Consider the following 22,102-nt stretch of genomic DNA (forward strand, 5'->3'; position numbering starts at 1 on the left):
TCCTCCCCTTCCCCACACCCACACACACAGCATTCCAGGAATTAATTCTTCCCAGGAACGCCTGTCTCCCCTCTGACAATGTTCAGAGAAGAAAGGAGACTAGAAAATGTCGAGCTACTACAGAACCTTGAGATGTCATCTCTGAAGTAAAATATGTATTACTTTGATATCTCACACCTCGGGTTAAGGGTGCTTTGGGAAGGCAAGGACAATGGATGAAATACTACCTGTAGAATGGATATTTCCAGAAGTGCTAAGTGAGAATTCACCCAGCAAACAGGCTATTCCTCAAAGTCATCTGGGGCCTTTAGTCAGAAGGAAGGTTACATAAAGAGATTGAGAGCTGTAGGGTTGTTAGTCGTTTGTAATAAATATATCATTTTCATACTAGATTAGTTTCTACTAAATGTAAATCAAACCACTCTTAAATGTTCAAGAAGTCATTACCCATTAGTTAATACCTTAAATTTCACAGAGTGCTTTGAAATTTACAAAGCATTTCACACACTCCTACTTTTTTAGCACCTCAAGACTTTGGAGATGTAAGTGGGTATTAATTATTACCCTTTTTCTGAGCTCAGGGAACTTACCCATATCCCTTAGTGAACCCCTGCAGGCAGCAAATAATGACCATCCTTTTTTCAATCTCTTGTTCAAAGGCAGGATTTTGCATATCAGGATTTTTTTTTAACTGGGTTGCAGATACCTGAATTTTTTTCAAAAACCTCTTATTATTATAAAAATAAACAGGCCCAGAGCAGTGGCTCACACGTGTAATCCCAGAACTTTGGGAGGCTGAGGTGGGTGGATCACCTGAGGTCAGGAGTTTGAGACCAACCTGGCCAACGTGGTAAAACCCCGTCTCTACAAAAAAAAAAAAAAAATACAAAAAATTAGTCAGGTGTGGTGGCAGGTGCCTGCAATCCCAGCTACTCGGGAGGCTGAGGCAGGAGAATCACTTGAACCTGGAGGCGGAGGTTGCAGTGAGCCAAGATTGTACCATTGCACTCCAGCCTGGGCGACAAGAGTGAAACTCCATCTCAATAAAAATAAGTAAAGCAAAAAAGATGAAAATCCAGCCCGAGCACCAAACAACCAAACAGACCACACAACCTTCCAAAATGCTCCCACCAAATTCCAAAGCCATGCCCTAGCAGCACTTACTGAATGAGCCCAGATGTCTGATCAGGTTCCTCTGGTAGAACACAAGGTGGAGGATGTCAGCTTGAATTGCATTAGATTACTGGCCATGATATAATGTGGAGAACTCATAGGAGCACTGCCCCCCAGGTCAGCCCTGACAGAAATAGCCAGAGCAAAGGAAACTAAAAGCTAGGCATGGGCAGGAGAGACAAGAACAGACACCTATGAGTCAACGATTTGGTGGCAAAGATGATTCGTGAAGAAGGTGGGATGTGGGTTGGAAGCTCTGTCCCACCACTTCCCAGTGAATGAAGACACAGAAATCTCCATGCTGGATGGCCCTCATCGCAGCTGCAGCTGCTTCCACATAGCTGCTGTGGTCAAAAAGAAGCCCAGAGTCAGTTCCCTTGACCATCACCATTCTGTTTGCTATAACTGATCTGTAACATTTTGGGAAAATACAGTTCCATTGAAAAGAAAAAAAGAAAAAATCTCCAAGCTGGATGTTGGGTCTGCTGCATTCCTGGGTCTGACATGGAAGCTGCTGCTCCCCTAGAACACGCCCTTTCCCTCCTGCTCATAAAGCTGCTGTGTAGCTGTCCCTGTCGGCCCACGTGTGCTCTTTCCTCAATACCATAACCATCTGCTTTCTAGCTCCTCTCCTACATCACCTCACTCCAGTGTGGTGTTAGTGGCCTCTTAGCAGGTCTCAGGTCTACTCTGACAACAGAAATCAGGAATGAACAGAAGGGGGTGATTAACTCCTCTGCTTAAAAGCCTGCAGAGATGACCTGCTGCCTAACAAAAAAAGTCCACCTTCTCCACCTGGCCTTCAGAAGCCTCGCACCCCAGCTTCCTCTCAGCAGGCTTTCCGACTGCACATGCTCACTCCTCAGGGGTAAGATGTGTGTCTTCTTCCCAGAACATTTTTCCCTGCTCAGATCCTCCAATGTACCTGCCATACCCACAGCCATGACAGAGGGCACCGCCCATTCCCATGCTCTGCTGCAAAGGTGGGCCTGGCAGCCTTGTGTGGGCACCATGACCCACCTCACACCTGGTGTCACCTGAGTGGGAGTAAGGGTTGGTGGGCACACAGTATACTGGCCTTTGGGATGCTCTGACAAGGGCTTAGGTCAGATGCTCATTCTTGGGAATGTGGATGAGAAATATCAAGGCCAATGAGCAAAGAAAGTAGATCCTAAACAGATGCTCAGCGGGGTCGTGGTATAGAGAAAGGGTAGGTGGGGCTTAAAGTTATGAGGGCACCAGAACCAAGCATCAGCAGAAGTTGGGAGGTAGGTACACAAAGGACACAAAGCCAGCAGGGCAAGAAAGGCTGCGGAAGCCTAAAGATAAGTGGACAGCGGAGCAAACTTAACGCAACCAGGGCAAGGCCTGTTAGCAGAACAAGCACGAACAGTCAATAATTCCCACCCCTACAGACCTGTGGGCCACTCCTTGGCTCTCATTTCTTAGATTCCCATGAGAACCTCAACCCCTCCTCCTTTTCAAGAAAACTTAAGTGGGCAAGGATAATTCCTACTCCCTAAACCTACAAAGGCCTTAGGACAAAGGGAGAGGGCACATGAGCTCTGTGTAACCCACAGAGTGGCCCTTCTACTGGTTTGCACCAAGTGTGCTAACCTACCCCCCATCTATTTCCCCTTGCTTCTTGCTGTATGCTTGAAACTGATTTAATAAACCAAGTTATTTGAGCATCTTAAAAAATATGAATCTTGGCTGGGCATGTTGGCTCAAATCGCAGCACTTTGGGAGGCCAAGGCAGGCAGACCACTTGACTCTAGGAGTTTGAGACCAGCCTGGGCAACATAGCGAATCCCCATCTCTACAAAAAATATTTAAAAACCGCCAGGCATGGTGGCATGCACTTGTAGTTCCAGCTACTCAGGAAGCTGAGGTGGGAGAGTCACCTGAGCCCAGAAGGTCAAGGCTGCAGTGAGCCATGATCGTACCACTGAACCCCAGCCTGGGCAACAGAGCAAGACTCTGTCTCAAAAAAATATATATGAATCTTTATGATAGTCATGGTAAGTACCACAGTTTGAACATTTAAAGTGTTCCTAAACATCTTCACCCAGGTTTCAATCTGAAGGACAAGAGCCATATCAGATACTCCTTTATCCCATCTATAGTCCCTGGCAGGTACATCACAGATACTAAAAGGTAGTGTGAGCTCTACTTATTGACAGGCTTGAGGAAGTTCAGAAGTATGTCTTGTACTGCAAGAGATGTGGAAACACTGCCCTATGATGTTCTTTGTGAAAGAAAACCTATGATTCTGTTTGGTAGCTCAGCACCTCTTTGTCAGCAGCTAGGGGCCATCTCACCGCAGGACCCAGATGCGTGAACCATCTCTTCTGAACCAACCCAACAATCAACCACAACAATCTTCTCAAAGATCTGAAAAGTCAAGTCACCTAAGAATGGTTCATTGTGAAGCCTGAAGGCACTGAGAAATGAGGGTGAATAAGCTGTGGAGCCTTAGCTTTCCAAGTAGAAGCGAGGACCAGGAAAAGCTCCACTTCTGCATGCACCCTAAAGAGGCCTCCCCCGGTCAACTCCAGCTCCACTGGTTTTGTTGGCTGAGCAGAGATATTTGCTACTTGGTGCCAATTTTGAGCTCTGCCAGTGTTCTGTTTTTTAAATAAAAGGAGAGACTGAGAAATCTTTCACATCTGTCTGCTTAAGCCACATACATATGGTTCATTATACAGTTTCTCTAGACACAGGAGAATTAGATTTGCTTATATTTAAAACATTCAACTCCTTGGTTTTGTTTCAAGTGAAATGCAAATATTTGGCACGGCAAGTTATTATCTCTGGGGAAAGCAGGTTGTTTATAATGAAAGACTTCAAAAGACACATTAAAAAGTAATACCATTAATAAAATCCCAAAAGGTGACATTTACCCCTACTAACTATCAAACTATCTTAAAAATCAAACAAAGCTAAATAACATGAATTGCAAGGAAGCACTGTTGGAGAGAACTTAGGGTGTGTGTACTGTTTCAGTCATAGAACATTTCTGTTTAAAATATAAGCCCACCCTGAAGGCATCCTATAAATGCTGTTTTAGAGTCCAGCCATTTCACCTATGAGAGGGTAACGATCTTCTAACAGTGTCCTGTTAGTGCCTTAGTAAACAAACTATCTAGAGTAGCAAAAACTCATACTAAGCCCACAGTGAATATCTCAGGATGCCTCCTCTGCCAAAAATATTTTGGAAATAAGATTACCATAAGGCAATCACTGATCAAAACATAATCTCATTAGCAAAGATGTGAGAAGACTCGATTACTGTAAACAAAAGGATAGCTAATGGGCTGGTGAGACTACACTATAGCCCAAGTGAATATTAATTTGCCTAAAGAAAGATTATGGGAATTAGTCAGTCATGGGGCTGAGAAAAAAAAGTCACAGAGGCAAGTGGTGGCAGTGCTGATAGGTGGGATGACAGCAGACTCCTCCAATAATTCATGCTCTACTATGCCTGGTGTAGAGGTGTCACTAAGTGGCTGTCCAACCAGAAATGACTTTTTTCCAGCCTCCCTTGAAGTTACATGCAGCCATGTGACTGAGTTGTAGCCATTGCAATGTGAGCACCAGTGGCCTGCCCTACTTCCAGGCAGGACTAGTACCCTGTGGCACTCCTCTACTCTCTTTCCTATGTGCCCACTGAACAGATGATGGCAGAGTGACAGGACAGAAGGAGCTCTGGTGCATGAATCACCATGCTGAGGACAGCGGCCTGCCAAACTGTTATATTAGTGAGAAATATACCTACTGTGCAAAGTCATTAAAAATGTGGGGCCTATTTGTTATAGCAACTGTTCCCCCAATGAATGTATCCTTCAAGCAAGGCCCAAAGGAAAGGAAGATCTGCCCTTTACAACCACACAGCCCATCCTGAAGATGGAAGCCTGAGGCTATCATGGTTTTGCAATCTGACCAATGACATTAGACCATTATGAGCCCAAACAACTTTCTAATTCTAATTTGATTATCTATGCAGACTATCTATAGGACCAGAATGCTGATTCATTTTTACAACAGTCTTTATGTGTTTGAGTAATATAGGTTAATCTTGCATGGATTTGAAGGAGATTCCCAGTTAAAAAGAAAAGAGAGCTCAAGTAAAATTGTGGGGAAAGTATTCAATGAGGAATGAAGAAAAGGACCTAGAAAAGGAGACAGAGCTCAGCAATTTTGTTTTAACATGAAACCATTCCATATTATGCTTGATCAATCTTATTTATGCTCTGCCTCTCACCCTACCCCATACTATCCCATAAAGCCCATGAGGACAGAAAATTTTGTCTATCCTGATCATTGCTATATCCCAAATGTCTGGAAAAGTGACCAGCACATACAAAACACTCAATAAGTATTTGCTGAATGAGTAAACAAACATTCGAAAAAATTCTCAATCCCAGTCTAGAGACAGAGAACAGTTAACCTGAGTTATCTTAAACTGACTGAAGCTGAACTTTATATGCATTTATCACATAATGTCATCCAACATTATAAAGACTGAGCCCTCTCCCTTACTTCTGAAGTCAGAGAACTTTTTTAAAAAAATTCCTTCTTTCTAGTCTTTATTTCAAAATAATTATAGATTCACAGGAAGTTGCGATAAATAATTTGGTTTTGTCTGTAGAGAAGTTAGTTAAAATTAAGTCCCAACAGAAAAATTTAACCTTATCTGTTTCTTCAGGGAAATAAACCCACAAAGATGCCTTTAATCACATATTACCAAACTTACTTAGGGATCTAATTTCAATAGTTCAGAAGGTTGACTGCCAAACTGTAGGAATCTTTCTGAGCCTAATGTGCAACACACAGTTGCTGCTTATTACAATAAGCTATACTTTTTTAAACTATCACTTAGACATAGAAGAATGTCAGGTAACAAGTATTCATTGCTTTGCTAAGTGCCAGGCACTGTAAGTACCTAAATGCACACAATCAATTTTCATCTTCACAACCCTGAGAGGTAAATCTGGTAATTCCCATTTTGCAGAATAGGAAACTGAGGATTAGGTAAGGGAAGTAATTTACCAAGACCACACACCTATGGCAAATGGCAGAGTCAGAATACAAACTGGGTCCAAAGTATGTACTCTTGATCATCAAGCTCTATAGTTATCTCTATCTGTTCATCCATCCTGTAAAAATAGAATATTTTTTACAAAAAGAACCTCACTGCAATGCCTAAATCATTGCTGCAATTTTGCAGATTGAGGATCTGTGCTTGAGCTATGACTATGCTGTATTACACCCTCCTCCCCATCATCTAGTTTAGATTTTGGCTGGCGAACTATTAAATCATACTGACAGAGCACCATTTTATTTCTCACATAATTTTTGCATGTAAGCATCTGGCACATCATCACAGAAGAATCCTAGAGATAGCCATACAATCCAGGTATTTAATCATTTTACTGTGATTGCAGTATGTGGCACTAATAGTATTTTGATTAACATAAGAAATGCTCATTAGTAACCTCCAATTCTTCCCTCAGGGGCCAAGATCTGCTGTTCCAGAAGGGCATTTTTCCTTCACTGTTATCAGGATTTTGTGCTCTGCTTAGAGGAGAAAGCCAAGAAAAATGAGAAATCAGCAGTAAGAGGAGACTCTGACAAGGCTGCAGACTTCCATTAACGAAGCAATGATGTTCCCACCCTCGTGCTTGCTGGTCAGGCCAAGGCTGCCTGTCTCTTCACTACGTTCTCCCCTTCACACTCAAGGCAGCCTGAGTTCAGATGGGAAACAGACGCATCCACAACTTGGACAGAATTCAAGAATGCTTTGGAGAATGAGGCTACTGACTGGAGGTACAAAAAGAGTACAGGTTCCAGAGGCAGATAGACTTGGGTTCCAATCTGGCATGGTCACATACTAACCAGTAAATTAACTTCTGAGCCATCAGCTCCCACCTGCAAGGCAGTCACATAGCCCACAGGGCCCTGCCTCCCTCTCCAACTTCATCTCCCTCCCACTCCAGGCTCTAGCCATAGTTGCGTTCTTTCAGTTCTTCAAATGTATCTGCTCTCCGTGAGAAATATGGTAGAAACTGGGTCACTCAACGTCCATTCCACCCCTCAGCATAAGTCCCAGCACTGCACAAGCTAGCTAGCTTAAAACTCCACTGTTGAAACACCTTTGCTGCTACAATTCCAAATAGGACTTAGGTTCCACTCAACAAATACACCCACAGAAGACTGATGCAGACCCAAGTTACAGGCAGGGAACAAAGCTTTCATTTGGCTGCCAAGGTTGTGTGTAGTGTGGATCTGGTTGGAGCTGACACTAGGGCAGCAGTTTCCCAATGCTGTTGCTTTCTGATTGTGGCAGAGGCAAAGCTCTCTCAGCAGCCCAGCTCTGCTATGAGGTTTTGGAGATTGTTCTTGCAAACTCAGAATAGGGTCTGTATCTTCAGCCCTTCCAAAGAGTTAGCAGGCTGTCCAAATCCCTTACTAAAAATCACTATTTGCTTCAACTAGCCAAAGGAGATTCTGGTGTCCATAATTAAGAACCTTGATCAAGGTGTGCCCTTTGTCCAGGCTCTTACCTCTACAGGAAATGCTCCACTCCTCTCCTCACCTCCCAGTACCATCCTTCCTTTGCCTGGTTAACTCCTATTCATCCTTCACAGCTCAGTTCAACAGATACTTTGTTAAAGGAGCCTTATCTCACTTTCTAGCTATAGGCTGGATTCCTTTGCTACATGGTACCATGCTTCAAGGCCTTTAGGGCAATTGTCAGTTTTTAATTCCACATGCATAGGTGGGATCGTTTGACTCAAATCTACCTCCCCTTTTTGACTGCAAGCACCTAGAGAGCAAGAGACTGTATGTGTAGTTCTCAATGTACCCCTGGCATGGTGGCCGACTCATGGAAGCCACTTAAATATTTCCAAATGGACAAATGGAAGATGTAATACCTACCTTGTGAGATTGTTGGGAGGACTGAAAAGGGCCAGCACAGCACTGGGACCAAAGAAGCATCTCAGTCAGTAGTGATTATTGTTGGGATAGGCAACTGGGGGCATGACACCCCCTGCTCGCCTGAGATCAAGGGAAAGACTGATGGGCCCAGGGGCTAAAATGGTGCCAGTTGTAAAGAAGTCTTCCATATCCATAGCTTGGCATATAACTGAGACCAAAAGGTCCTGGGGAATAAGCTACTATCCTTTCCAGATTTACAAAGTACTGCCTGGAACCAGGGGTTCAACCCAGTGTTTTCAGCTACATCTGGGAGGCTAAATTAACTAAACATCTCTTTTATTGTCAAGAAGTGTGGGTACACAGTGAGCACCTGAGGAATACACTAAGAAACAGGTTGAGGCCGGGCATGGTGGCTCATGCCTGTAATCCTAGTACTTTGGGAGGCTGAGGTGGGTGAATCACCTGAGGTCAAGAGTTCAAGACCACCCTGGCCAACATGGTGAAACCCCGTCTCTACTAAAAGAAATATATACAAAAAAATAGCCAGGTGCAGTGGCGCACGCCTGTAGTCCCAGCTACTCAGGAAGCTGAGGCAGAAGAATTGCTTGAACCTGGGACGCAGAGGTTGTAGTCAGCCGAGATCGCACCACTGCACTGCAGCCTGGGTGACAGAGCAAGACTCCATCTCAATAAATAAATAAATAAATAAATAAATAAATAGAAAAGGAAAAAAGAAACAAGTAGAAAAGATCTGCACTGAGAAAATAAACTTCAGTATCAGTTAAGATTAAATGTTTCCTTCCTCAAGAGTTAAGGGCTAGAAATCCTTCCTTGAAAGTTAAGGGCTAGAAAATCAGAAGGAGAACTACAAGCAGGTGAAGAAAATAAGTAAGCAGGAGACTGGAGGCTATGAAAAAATAGGACCTCCTCATGGCAATAGTGTCCTTTCAGGTATATGTGGGTTCTACAGGAGACTCAGTGAAGTAGGACACCTGGAGGACATGTTAACCTTTGACCCCTTAGGAGATGGTGTAAAAGTCCAGCTGGGGTCTCAAATAAAATGGGGAATGAATTTGGTGAAAGAAGATCTCAAGAATAAGGCATATACATACCTAGAAAATGCATCAAACTCACTCTTTCTAACACACACTCACATTCTCTCCCTCTGTCTATCTTTATCTCTACCTCTATCTCCTCCTCCCTCCCATTTCAGTGAAAGGAACAGAATTTAGCTGTCTAAGCAATGCTGAGAGGTCAACACACACACACACAGTGTTGACATTTACCATCTCTAACAACAGAGGACTTTTTTTAGCCCTAATCTCTACCCATAAACTAAGTAATTCAACTTTATTGTCATGACCTTATAAACAAGAAATCCCCATTGCAGGCAGGCCTGGGGTTCTCCAGAACTGGGAAGCAGCTGGGGTCCATAACTCCTTCAAGAGCCTCAGGTGCCAGCATCTCCTCTCACCACTCAGGGAGCAATCTTCCACACACACTCCAGTATATCTCTGATCCAAAGGAAAAGACAGATCAGCTTCTGGTTTCATGCCATTAAGAATGACAAACCAATACTCAAAAGAAAAAGGGGCACTGGATATGAATCAATAGTTCACAGAAAAGGAAATACAAGCGACTCATAAACTTAAGATATTTCACTTCACTAATAAAGAGATATGCTAATTAAACTACAGTGAGCTATCATTTTTCACCTATCAGATTGGCAAAGACCCATAAATGTGTTAGCACATTGTGTTCACAAAGGTACGGGAAAATAGACGTTTTCATATATTGTTGGCAAGTACATTAGCTGCTATACTTCCAATTTGAAAGTCGTTATCAAAAATTACAAATATGTAGGAATTTTCACCCAATATTTCAATTTCTAGGAATTGGTCCCCCATATATCTGCAAATAATGCAGTGATTGCAAGTATGAGATGTCAAGAAAAAGGGGCTGGCTAAATGATTTACGCAAGAGCAGGCAAGGAAATACTATGCATTTGTAAAAACCAAAAAGATGAGGAAGTACTTTATGTGCTGCTACAGAACGTTAATAAAGCTTATTGTTAGTGCTAAATGCATGTTAGACGTATAGTGTGCCACCATATGTGTAAAAAAGTATAACTGTGTTTTGCATATATTACATAATTATATATATAATACCTATTTTCACTTGTATATAAATAAGATATTCATATACAATATTATATAAATGTTTTGTATAGGACTATTCAAAATAAATGGGTCATATCAGTTGCCCCTGGGATGAGTGGCTGAGGGGGGAAATGGTAGGGACACTTTTCACTGTGCTCTTTTGTATCTGTTGAATGTTTGACAGATTTTTAAAATCTGTAATTGCTCTGAAGAACAAGTTTGTTTGAGAGCTCACACACATTCATATGAACACTTACTTACCAAGTAATGCCTTGGTAAATAATTCTTGAACCCCAAAAGAACCCGGGTGGTCCTGACCTGCTTCATGGGTCAATTCCCTGGACTGAGTATTAGGTTAGACAACCAGAGTGGCCAAGACCTTACCCAGTATGCCCCACTTGTTTACCTGCTTCATTCTTCTTCCAAACTCAGATGACCAACTCTCTTATGACTCGACTCTAACCCATCTCATTCAAGCCCATCCCAACCCATCAGTCATTCTCACTCCTCCGCTCTCCTTATCCTCCTTGCATCCTGGTTCGGTCTACCCATAAAATATCTTTCATGCCACAAGAAGATCTCTCGGTGCGATGTCAGCCTCTCCAAAAGGCTATTTCCTGCTGTTTTCATTAAAGCTCTCAGAATGAACAATTTATTTGTGGTGACTATCAATTATCTTCTGACTCAGGCCAACACCACTCCAACAGAGCCTCAGGAATATTCATTTCTTTAATCATCTTTCACATACTTGCCTTTTCTCTTGGGTTCCAAGAGGACCCAAGGAGTGGAGATCACCTGCTTCTAGCCATAAGTACCTGCAGTTATATCTAGGAGAGGAGGTACAGCAAGAAACTGAGATGAAGAGAAAGTGAGGGAGGAAAGGAGATAACTAAGTTAAATAAACATGTTTCAAGTTATGCACTTTGAGATGAATATGGCGCTGGCTAACAATGCCTAACATCCCCTCCCCTACCTGATCATTAGAAAACTTACACCAAAAACATAGATAAGCCCCCTGAGGAATGGCAGAGTAACAGAGGTCTCTAAACTCTATTGGTCATTTTTTCATCTCTGAAGAAGAGTAGTGAGTGTTGAGAATATGTTCCAGAAAACTGTTACTTTTCATCCCTCCAAAAAGCAAAGAAAATATCACAACAGTATCCTGAGGGTTTGAAAATTGAGTGTGTTTTGGTTTTAAATAAAAGATAATTTTTTCTAGTGTGATCTAGCTGGAAGGATATTTCATTTGCCAAACCTGTCTCCCTAAAGTCAGGTAAAAATATATTGCACCACTTTGGGAGGCTGAGGCGGGCAGATCACCTGAGGTCAGGAGTTCCAGACCAGCCTGACCAACATGGAGAAACCCCATCTCTACTAAAAATACAAAATTAGCCAGGAGTGGTGGAGAATGCCTGTAATCCCAGCTACTTGGGAGGCTGAGGCAGGAGAATCACTTGAACCCGGGAGGTGGAGGTTGCCGTGAGCAGAGATGGTGCCATTGCACTCCAGCCTGGGCAACAAGAACGAAACTCCGTCTAAAAAATATATATATGTAGCCGGGCATGGTGGCTCATGCCTGTAATCCCAGCACTTTGGGAGGCCGAGGCGGGTGGATCACAAGGTCAGGAGATCGAGACCATCCTGGCTAACAAGGTGAAACTCCGTCTCTACTAAAAATACAAAAAATTAGCTGGGGGTGGTGGCAGGCGCCTGTAGTCCCAGTTACTCAGGAGGCTAAGGCAGGAGAATGGCATGAACCTGGGAGGTGGAGCTTGCAGTGAGCCGAGATTGTGCCACTGCACCCCAGCCTGGGCAACAGAGCAAGACTCCATCTCAAAAAATATAGATAGATAGATAGACAGACAGACAGACAGACAGTGCATGCACACACACACACACACATTAATATATACGAATACCCATATTTGCATGTACATGCGTAAAATGTTCCTAGAATGATACAAAAGAAACAGGCAACCCTGGTTGCCTCTGAGATGGGAAACCAATAATGATCAGACACCCATCCCTCTGGCTGAGTTTCACACATAAATGGGCTGACAAGCAATGGACCTTTTTCTTTTTAAGAATGAAAAAAAAAGGAAACATCGCATATACAAGAAAATATCAGAAAACACTTACGTTTCACATTCTCAATGGAGAAAAAAGTATAGATGAATTGAGACAAAAGAAAAAACAAACAAGGCAAAAGTGAGGGTGAAGAGTAAGGCTCCCATGCACAGAACACTGACCATCCTGGAAATGGCCAGAGAGTGGAGGGAGAGTGGCAGTGAGCTGCTGTGGCTGAAGAGGTAGGTGAGGGCCAGACAGCAACATGGATGACATGTTAAGAGTCATGGGCAGAGAGGGACAGGCTTCAATCAAGTCAGCAGGATGATCAGATTTGTGTTTTTAAGATTGTTTATGTGTGCAATGAGAATAATGAATTGGGAGAAGGCAAGAGTGGAAGTAAGAAGAGAGAGAGGCTGATACAATACAGTCAGTGAAAAGGATAATGACCTGAACGAAGAAGCACAGAGGGATGGACAGACACGAGCTATTTGAAAAGTGGTATGGTCAGGACTTGGGGACTGAGCAGGCATAAGGAAAGAGAGAAGTCAAAGACAATGACCAGCATTCTGGCCTGTGCTGATGGGTGGGTAGAGCTAGGAGTGGAAGGGTGAAAGCTGATTTTATGAGAAAGACATGTCAGCTGAAAGTGACAGTGGAACATTAGAATGAAGATGTCTGGCAGATGGTGCTATGTGGTCAACAGCATCCACATAGCTAAAGAGTAAGTAGAGTGAGAAGTGGGCCCAGGGGTCTCCCGCATAACAAGCAGAGGGCAGAGGAAGGAGGATTGAAAAAAATGAGGCAGGGGCAGCAATAGAAGCAGGAGGAAAACCAGGAGAGCAGGCATAATGGACACCAAATGATGAGAGCATATCGAGAAGGTGGTCAATGTCCACAGATGCCAAGGAAACAATAAAGACAAGGGCTTAACATAAAGTTTCTCACAACACTTGCAGAAACAGAGGCAGTCGAGAACAGAAGGAGTAAAGGGTGCAATTCTAAATCTTTTGCCAGCAAAATTACAAACGACTACACCATCTAGATGTTGAAGGTAATTTGTGAAAAACCCTCTAAACATGTGATAATAGACGAAGCAGAAAATAAGTCTTATAATTTCTTTACAAAGTACTATCAACCATCCACCAACATAGGATATGCTTACTGTCTGAAATTTCAAAGGGAAAAAAATCCAACACCCGAACAAAAGTGAAATTCCTAAAAATAGTAAGCAAAAAGACAAATCATTCCAATGTTTAGGCACTGGATTGGCATAAGCACCTCTAAAATGCCAACACCATGGGTTGCAACAGCACTGGCTGGGAGTCCCTAAAGGCTTCCCCCAGGACCCAGAGGACATGCCCCCTTGTAACCAGGCAGGAAGAACTGGAATACAAGGCCAGAGAACTAGTTAGAAGAGAAAGAAGGTTGCCATCAGCACATTAACGTGGCAACATGAGGGGAATTAGTCACCCCAGCCTAGGCCTACCACCATGCCCAGTAAACACTAATCCCTTATCACCAAGAACCTTCACTTCAAATCCCCTCATCTACATGACTAATTCAGGTTGGCATTTTGCTTTCTGGAACATGGAGTCCAGCCAAACCAAGTTAACAGGCATAAGAAGGAAACCTAAGAACAGAGGAAAGAAAAACACATCAGCCATGAAAACCACAGACACATTAAGAGAATCGGTCTGTTGCTGATTGTTACAATGGGCTGTTAAACCCATTCGAAGTCATTTATATTACAGAAAAGAGAAGTAACTTGCCCAAGGTCACACAGTTTTGTTGGACTTGGGCAAGCACCTGCCTGGTTTTTTCTGCACTATATCATGAGACCTTCTGATAGCCAATTGCTGCTAAATACCTATGTCCAGCCTAAGCTTGCTCCCAAGCTCCAGACCCATGTAATCTACCAGTTCTTCAACAACTTCTCTGGACTATCTCAAAACCTCAGTTCCTGACATCAAACACTAAACTTGTGATCTTTCCCCAGTGCCAGTGTTTCACCTAGGGCTTCCTAACTCAACAGGTGACACCACCATCCATCTGGTTCCTGAGCCAGGGACTGAGGAATCATGTCCAGTGTTTGAATTCCAGCCCTGCCACTTCCTAGCTGTGAATGTGGGCAAATCAAATAAGGTCTCTAAATCTCAGGTTTTGTCATCTGAAAAATGGGATAACAACACTAATTACTTCATAAGCTAGCTGTGGGCACTGAAAGAGATAATGTCCATAAAATGCCAAACCCATAGGAAATGTCTTTGTATATGTGGTTCCCTCCATCTTCTCACCTGCTCCCGCACTCCCACCCCATCACCTGGGTAACACCTATGTACCCTTCTCATAACTCGAATGTTGCTGCCCCACCAGAAGCCTTCTTTGATCAGCCCCTGCCCCTCAAGGCTAGGTCATACCCCACGCCCATTTTCATCCTCAAAGTATAGTGTAATTCCTACTGATATCCCATATCACAATTATATATTTACTTTGTGGTGGTTTGGTTAATGACCATCTCTCCAGTAGCTCCATGAGGGCAGAAACTGTTAGTGTTATGCCTCATTTCTGTATTCTCAACACAGTGCCTGGCACTTAATAGGTGTTCACTAAATATCAGTTGAGTGAAGGGCTCCCAAAGTATGTTTGTCAGCAGAAAAGGGAACGTGGAGATTAGAAGAGAAGCCACAGGGTGCCAATCCAAATGAGCATCCATGCCCATGCCATCCAGAGGGCTAAGTAGAAAGGGTCTGGTTAGCCCAGTCACACTGCTGTGAAGCTCAGTATGCACTGGTAGTTTGACTATCATCCTAACCATTCAGGATCTGGCCTCTGTAGACCAGGACACACTCTGTAGGAACCTGCACAGCCACATTTTGCAGAGCTTAGGGATAAATCCCAGTCCTACTGATACCTTTTCTAACGTAAACCTCACTCCACAGTGGGTGTGATTCTCGTGCTTAAAGGCACATATTTTTGTACCACAGGATCTCTAAACACACAGCCAACTACTACATCTGGAGCTCAGCTGAAGAAACAAGTGTCTTTTCAAACTTGGGGATAAAACTGAGCTGTACTGGCCCTGGGAGCAAATGGCATATTGGTTCTCCAATGTGGTACCAATAAGGGATTTTTCAAGAGTATTTTTCACTACACCCAACGTTTCTTTATGTACCAACTCTAGAACCTAGCCTTCTTGTAATATGGGACTCTAATGGAGGCCAAAGTAATGAAAGGAGCAGGTTTTGACATTGGACAGGCCTGGATTCAAATTCTGGCTCTGCCACTGACTAGTTATGAATGAAACCTTAGACCAGCTATTTGACCTCTCTCAACCACAGTCAACTCACTTATACTATTAGAAGCAGCAGTAACTAGATCTTATGGTTGTAGGAAGCATTAAATATAAAAAATAGCCTATGGCTAAATTATTATCTTTAAGAAATTATTTGTACACAGAGTCCCACCTTAGAAGATCAAGTTCTGCACCCTAACACAGTGCCCCATCCCCAGAAGGTATTCCATGAACCCCAGGATCTTCTTAAGACTTTGTTTATTCTGTTCCAAACTAGCAGCCCACGTCTTTATGGGAGTGTCTGACACCACCCTTCTATTCTGAGTAGAAGTGCCTGTGCAAAAATGTTCCTTCTTCCCGAGTTAGATGACTGAAATGTTATACAAACCGCCCCACTTCCTCTTGTCTTTAGTGTCAAATAGTAAACCTGCACACCCGCGTGCATGTACACACACACACACACACACACACACACACAGCCTTCTTTGAGAATATAACTTCCCAGCACAGGACCCAGAGACACTACACAAGGCAACAGCTGCAGACAGAGGACAAAATAAGAGCTCTTTATCCAAAGGAAAACACTGCAGAAAGGGAAGCCGAAATTGTCTAAGCTGTGGTATAGCCAGAAGCTTTTGCCATATTTCTTTTGTATTTATTACATAAGGAAACAGTAGCTGCTGCCACTTGTACAATAACTGTTCTCTTGGTCTAGACACTGAGAGAGAATACAGAACTACCTCTGCCTTCCAAAAGTTTACCATGTAATTAGAGGCACAAAACAAATGGAAAACAGTTAACCATGCATTAAATTAGTAATAATAAAGAATAAGGCAGAGACAAGACGTGCTGCTTTAGAAAAAGTGAAGCTCTCCTGAAGGCGGTGGCTAATGACTAGACAGGTGAAGGCAGAGGGACATTTTAGATATACTAAACATCAAGAAGCAGCCTAGTTTATTCTAGAGACACTGAGAAGGCACAGAAACATACACAGTAGAAAAGAATTAGGAATTTATACAAGCAACCAAACAAGACATGCAATATCTGCACGAAGGAGCAGTTTCATATCTTCCTTTCAATGAAAAAAAGGGTCCATCAAAAAGCCATGTCCCCGAAGTCCAAAGCTTGACCGTACTGTCCCATTGGCATAACCCTGCATCATCACTTACCCGGATAAGGGAAGCCTGATGCCGAAGGGGCTTGGTTCCTGGGCCCCCTGATGAGGATCCCTCGGGCTGGACAAGCGGCTGCCTAGCTTCATAAGGAGCTGAAAAGGCAGAAAGGAAAATCAGCATGGTATGCAAAGATTCCATCCAAAAATTACGACTTCACATTCAAACTGATACAGCCACTGCTTTTCAAGAAAGAACTGGTAACAGAATCATGAGTATATACTCATAGGGCCATCTAGGACTGACAACCCCTGATTCTCTTTGGCACAATTTCATTAAACAATCTAAAGACATTCAACCAATTCATGATAAGCAGAAAAATATTTACATTGGGTTAAGATTAGGAATAAATTGTGAAGGTGGAACAGTGAGAACTTCAATTGGGATAGAAAGCAACAATAGCTAGAAAAGTGTCGTAAGTGTTCAAATTCTAAATATGAGGTAAATTCTATATATCCCCCTATGTAAATGTCTTCCACTGATCATCTACTTCCCCAAGAAGAAAACTAATGTGCATTTTGAACACTAAGAACCAACATAATTTTTGAAAAATAAATCAAACGGAATGTAAAATCATGTAGAGAAAACTACAAAAATGAATATATTTTATATTTATTATTCTACTATTCAATAACCAAACTTTAAAAAAACAATTTTGCTGCCTTTAAAATAACTTTTTAAGCCACAAAAACAAATGTATGTTTTCCCTCCTTTTATTTCCAGAAGACTTAATAATGACCTTACCAATATGGCAGGGAGACAGTTAAACATAACCAGGTAGTATGCAGCTCCAACAGAAAGCAGAAATGATCACCCAAGTTGAAATTATTTCTCATCTCTATAGGTTAATAGTTCAAGTTTTTGAAAATATATAAATAAGTAAAATGTTTTATTTCTGTAGCTTACTTACAAATAAAATTAGGTAGAGAGCAGAGCAGCCTGTTATGACCTCATGTTTAACACAGTTTGCTCTTTTTAAAATAAAGAAGGTACAACAATAGCACATCAAGAATGATACATCGCTCTTGGGCTCACATCTGCTTTTTGTATTTCTTCCTAGTAACCGGAACACAAACGTTACAATGTATTAACACACATTAAAATAGCAAAACAATTGCCTGGCAACCCATTAAGTAGATTTTAAGAACCTGCTACGAATGAATACAAATATAAAAACTGCAAAATAAACAAACATAGAGAGCACATAATCCAAATATTAAAAAGTAAGTCTCAGCAGGTAGGCTGCCATTGTCTTCTGAGAAGTAGGACTTTTAAAATCATTCCATGTTGATGGAGCACTGAATTAAACCACTAATACCAATTGCGCTCTGCCAAAAGGTTTGAAACACAGTGAACTGTGGCATGGTTGGGGTGATAGCGGTCATAAGCTTTCCTTAGGAAGTGAATCCCACGTGTCTCTGCTTCCCATAAGAGCTTCTACTTCTACTTCCAGGGGAGACACATGGGGGAACAAGCCACCATCTGGCCCTTGGCTTCCATCCCTCACCTACAAGGGCCTTCTCTTGGAAGAGACAGAACTGTCTCATCAGTAGGGCTTGGATGAAGACTCAGCTGCATGGGGGGCCATTTTTGGAGAGGCAGATTTTCTCTTCCTACTTGTGTGGGAAACCTGGGATGGCCAAGCCTGCCTGTGACTGGAAAGGTGAGTGTCTAAAGCCCATCTGGTCACAAATCTAAGACATGTGCTCTGATCAGCTATATCAGTAATAAAGCCGATATTCAGGCCATCAATTGTCTGACTTCTGGCTCCTTCCTCAATTGGATCTGAATTCAGGAGGTTAAAAAGTAGCTATTATTCAACTCTCTTTCTTCCCAAATGAAACCCCAAGCATGCAATACAATGCAAAACAAATAATTCTTTGATCCCCTTACAAGAGGTTTAATAAGAACTGGAAGTACCATCTTTCTCCAAGGAGAGGTGTTAAAAAAAAAAAAAAAAAAAAAAAAAACCTAAAGATTTCATCACTCTGAAGTGAATGAACTACTGATACAACAATACAGATAAATTTCAACCATTACGCTGAAGGAAAGGTGGCAAACATTTATGAGTACAGTCAGTCATTCTGTGTGTTTTCATTCGTATGAAGTTCTGGAAGAAGCAAAACTAATGATAGTGATGAAAATCAGAACAGTGACTGCATTAGGGGGCAGGGAGTGACTGGAGAGGGTCATCTCTGGCATAATGGATATGTTCAATTATTGATCGAAGTGGTAGCTACATGGCCCTATCCATTTGCTAAAACTCAAGTTGAAGATTTAAAACATGTGCATGGCCAGGCACTGTGGCTCACACCTGTAATCCCAGTACTTTGGGAGGACAAGGAGAGCAGATCGCTTGAGTCCAGGGGTTCGAGACTAGCCTGGGCAACATGGCGAAACACCATCTCTACAAAAAATACAAAAAGAAAATTAGCCCGGTGTAGTGGCACATGTCTGTAATCCCAGCAACTCAGGAGGCTGAGGAGGGAGGATCACCCAAACCTAGGAGATCAAGGCTACAGTGTGCTGTGATCGCACCAGTGCACTCCAGCCTGAGTGACAAAGTGAGACTCTGTCTCAAAAATAAACAAGTAAAATGTGTACATTTTATCATATGTATACTTTACCTCACTTTTTAAAAAGTATGAAAAGAAATGAAGGCATGGACAGCTTTGGCACAGGCTGCTGAGAGTCAAGAAAGATGGAGAGAAGCAAGCTGCTTCATTACCACTGGGCGAATGGAAGCCCAATTTGTATGGAATGAGGAGGGAATGGGACATTAAGTAGGAGGTACAGAAACGTTTTATAATGAATACCAAAGTAGAACTTGCTGACAGGCTGACTCAGTAGAACAAAAACAGTTTGACCTGTGAATTGAAAACCAACTTCCAAACCCCAAATAAGATTAGAAATAGGAAAAAAAAAAAAAAAAAAAACCCACTCCTGAAAATAGGGAAATCAGACAGGGGAAACTATAAGAGGAAAATGAAGAATTCTCAATTCCATTTAGTTTCTAACCCCACTGCGATATTCAAGTTACAGGACAGTGATTTTTTTGTTACCATCCATTATCAACATCATCTTGCACGTGCATAGGACTTTACTCACATTCTCACTTGATCCTCTAATACCCCTCTAGAATACTGTTACTCCATTATGAGAGAGAAAAGGTAATCGTGGTTCAGAGATGTTCAATGGTCTGCCCAGTCCTACAGCTAGTCACAGAAACCCACAAACCTTCTGCTTCCAATCAAAAGCTATTGCCACTATGCCACGCCTGCTTCTCTCTGCAAGATTACAGCCTCTCTTTATTCAGCCTAGCACGCAGTTTTATTTCTGTGTCCCTCTAAAAGTCACCACTATTTTTAATGCAGTAAAAAACCTGCAGAAACTGGGTCATTTGGTGCCACCGCCCACAAAATAAAATGGGGGGTGGGGCAGTTTCAGATATCCAATTCTAGAATATCTTTAAATTGGTCATATCTTAAACTAGGAGTCTGAACCCCAGGAGGACAAGATGCTGCAGTGAATTTCCAGTGCTTTAGGTACTGCAACCTGAGCAGCAAACTCTGCAAGTCATCCTCAGAACTAACGTATTTTACTACCTAACGAGGCCAGCAGAGCATAAATGTGAGCAAGGAGGCAACCCCACAACTGTGCATGCTACATACCCCTCAGCAAAATGCTACCCCTAGCATTTCCTTTATCCTTATTCCAAAGCACAGGACCTATATATTTTCATTTATGTGCTCAGTCTTCAAAGACTGGATCAACTCTTTTGCTTTTGCGGTTATATTTCTTAAGAAATTTCATTAAAGCAGTTACTATATAAATATCTTCAGTGTGTTTGCAGAAAGGAATAACAATTCCAAAAAAATACAAGCCCTTAACATGGTATGTTCTATTCAATAAAATCTGTGTATGAAAGATTAAATCATCTTGTTGTTTAAAAGTCTAAAGATGAACTAATTTCTAGGACAGGAGACGAAACATTACTCAAATATATTTAAATCCATTTTTTAAAAAAACCTTGCTTGAGAATATAAAATTAAATTGAGCCATGTTTCCAAAGACAGGGGTAATTAAATCAGGAAATTAAGCAGCTTGAAGCCTCACTGACTGGTAAATTAAGGAATCTCTAAGACACTGCCTGGGACAGCTGGCCCCCAGGTCGCCTCTTACCTGGATGCATCTGTTCTGCGCTGCTCCGCAGTTTGCTGTAGCCATGGCTCAAGGGCACCCTCTGGTAATGAGGCGGGGAAGAAGGAGGGGAGGCGAGGGGTGACATCGTGGGAGACTGTGTTTCCTGCTTCAAAGAACCAGATCAGAGTTCAGAGGCGATCACTCAAGCCTGGCGTTCTGAGCTGCAGTCAGGAAGCATAACGCAACTCTACTGCTGGTGACCCAGCTGGTTTAACAAATGGGGGGAAATGTTTTCTCAAAAATGCAGCATGGTTAAACAGCAGTGTCTGAGGATTCAAAAAGTCTCCCAGAGAATAAAATCTCATCAGTGCTGAGTTACCTAAATTACTAAAAGCAGCCTGAAACACTTTTGGTTATTCCAATAATATTTTCCTTTGGAAAATGAAAGACACTGATCACACGAAATAACACTCATACCTACTCCCAACTGTGATCTCTCTGTGGATAGACTTCATTTTCGTTCATTAATGAATTTATTTCCTGGATTTACACTTATCAAGTCTTCCAGCAAATGTGAATATTAAAATATATATTTCTAAATGATTAATACTTAACATTCTTGGAGCTTACTATGTCAAAGTAAAATGCTAGCTTTTTTTTTTTTTTAACAGCGAGAGACTGCAAAACAATTCATTATAGGTAAACCATTCCAACCAGCTTACTCCCAAACACTAAGATGAAATATTAACAAGCTACAATTTGAATCTCAATTCAAATATGAACTTGATGTAGAACCCTAGGCAAAGTAAGCAACCTTATCTGCTGCTGGGTTTCCTCTTATAAAAAAAAAAAAATTTATTAGTAGACTGGTAACTTTGGAGTATTCAAGTAACAAGAAAACAGTGCTTTTTGAGACAGGGTCTTGTTCTGTCACCCAGGCTGCGGCACAGTGGCGTGATCATAGCTCACTGCAGCCTTGACTTCCTGGGCTCAAGCAATCCTCCCACTTCAGCCTCCCCAGTAGCTGAGACTACAGGCATGCACCACCACGCACAGCTAATTTTTTTTTTTTTTTTTTTTTTTTTTAGAAATGAGATCTTGCTATGTTGTCCAAGCTGGTCTTGAATTCCTGGGCTCAAGCAATCCTCCTG

General features: G+C 42.2%; 1 protein-coding gene and 1 non-coding gene across 12 annotated transcripts in view; one reads left to right on the forward strand and one right to left on the reverse strand.

Annotated features, from left to right (window-relative positions):
* REPS2 (RALBP1 associated Eps domain containing 2) overlaps positions 1 to 22,102 on the reverse strand; it is a 208,445-nt gene that overhangs the window by 105,999 nt on the left and 80,344 nt on the right. For 7 of the 11 annotated variants that reach the window (XM_009197260.4, XM_009197259.4, XM_009197263.4 and 4 more), the window contains exons 4-5: positions 20,991 to 21,117; positions 16,806 to 16,903 (exon numbers count right to left, since the gene is read on the reverse strand). In XM_009197260.4, coding sequence (XP_009195524.2) covers positions 16,806 to 16,903; positions 20,991 to 21,117 — 225 coding nt within the window. The remainder of the gene's footprint in view (positions 1 to 16,805; positions 16,904 to 20,990; positions 21,118 to 22,102) is intronic. The other 4 variants (XM_009197261.4, XM_017954056.3, XM_009197258.4 and 1 more) reach the window with 2 other exon arrangements.
* On the forward strand, positions 1,478 to 1,609 carry LOC116272240. The gene has a single exon (XR_004180960.1). It is a non-coding gene; the product is annotated as a small nucleolar RNA SNORA16B/SNORA16A family (small nucleolar RNA).

Source organism: Papio anubis, chromosome X, assembly GCF_008728515.1.
Source record: "Papio anubis isolate 15944 chromosome X, Panubis1.0, whole genome shotgun sequence".
Classification (NCBI taxonomy): domain Eukaryota; kingdom Metazoa; phylum Chordata; class Mammalia; order Primates; family Cercopithecidae; genus Papio; species Papio anubis.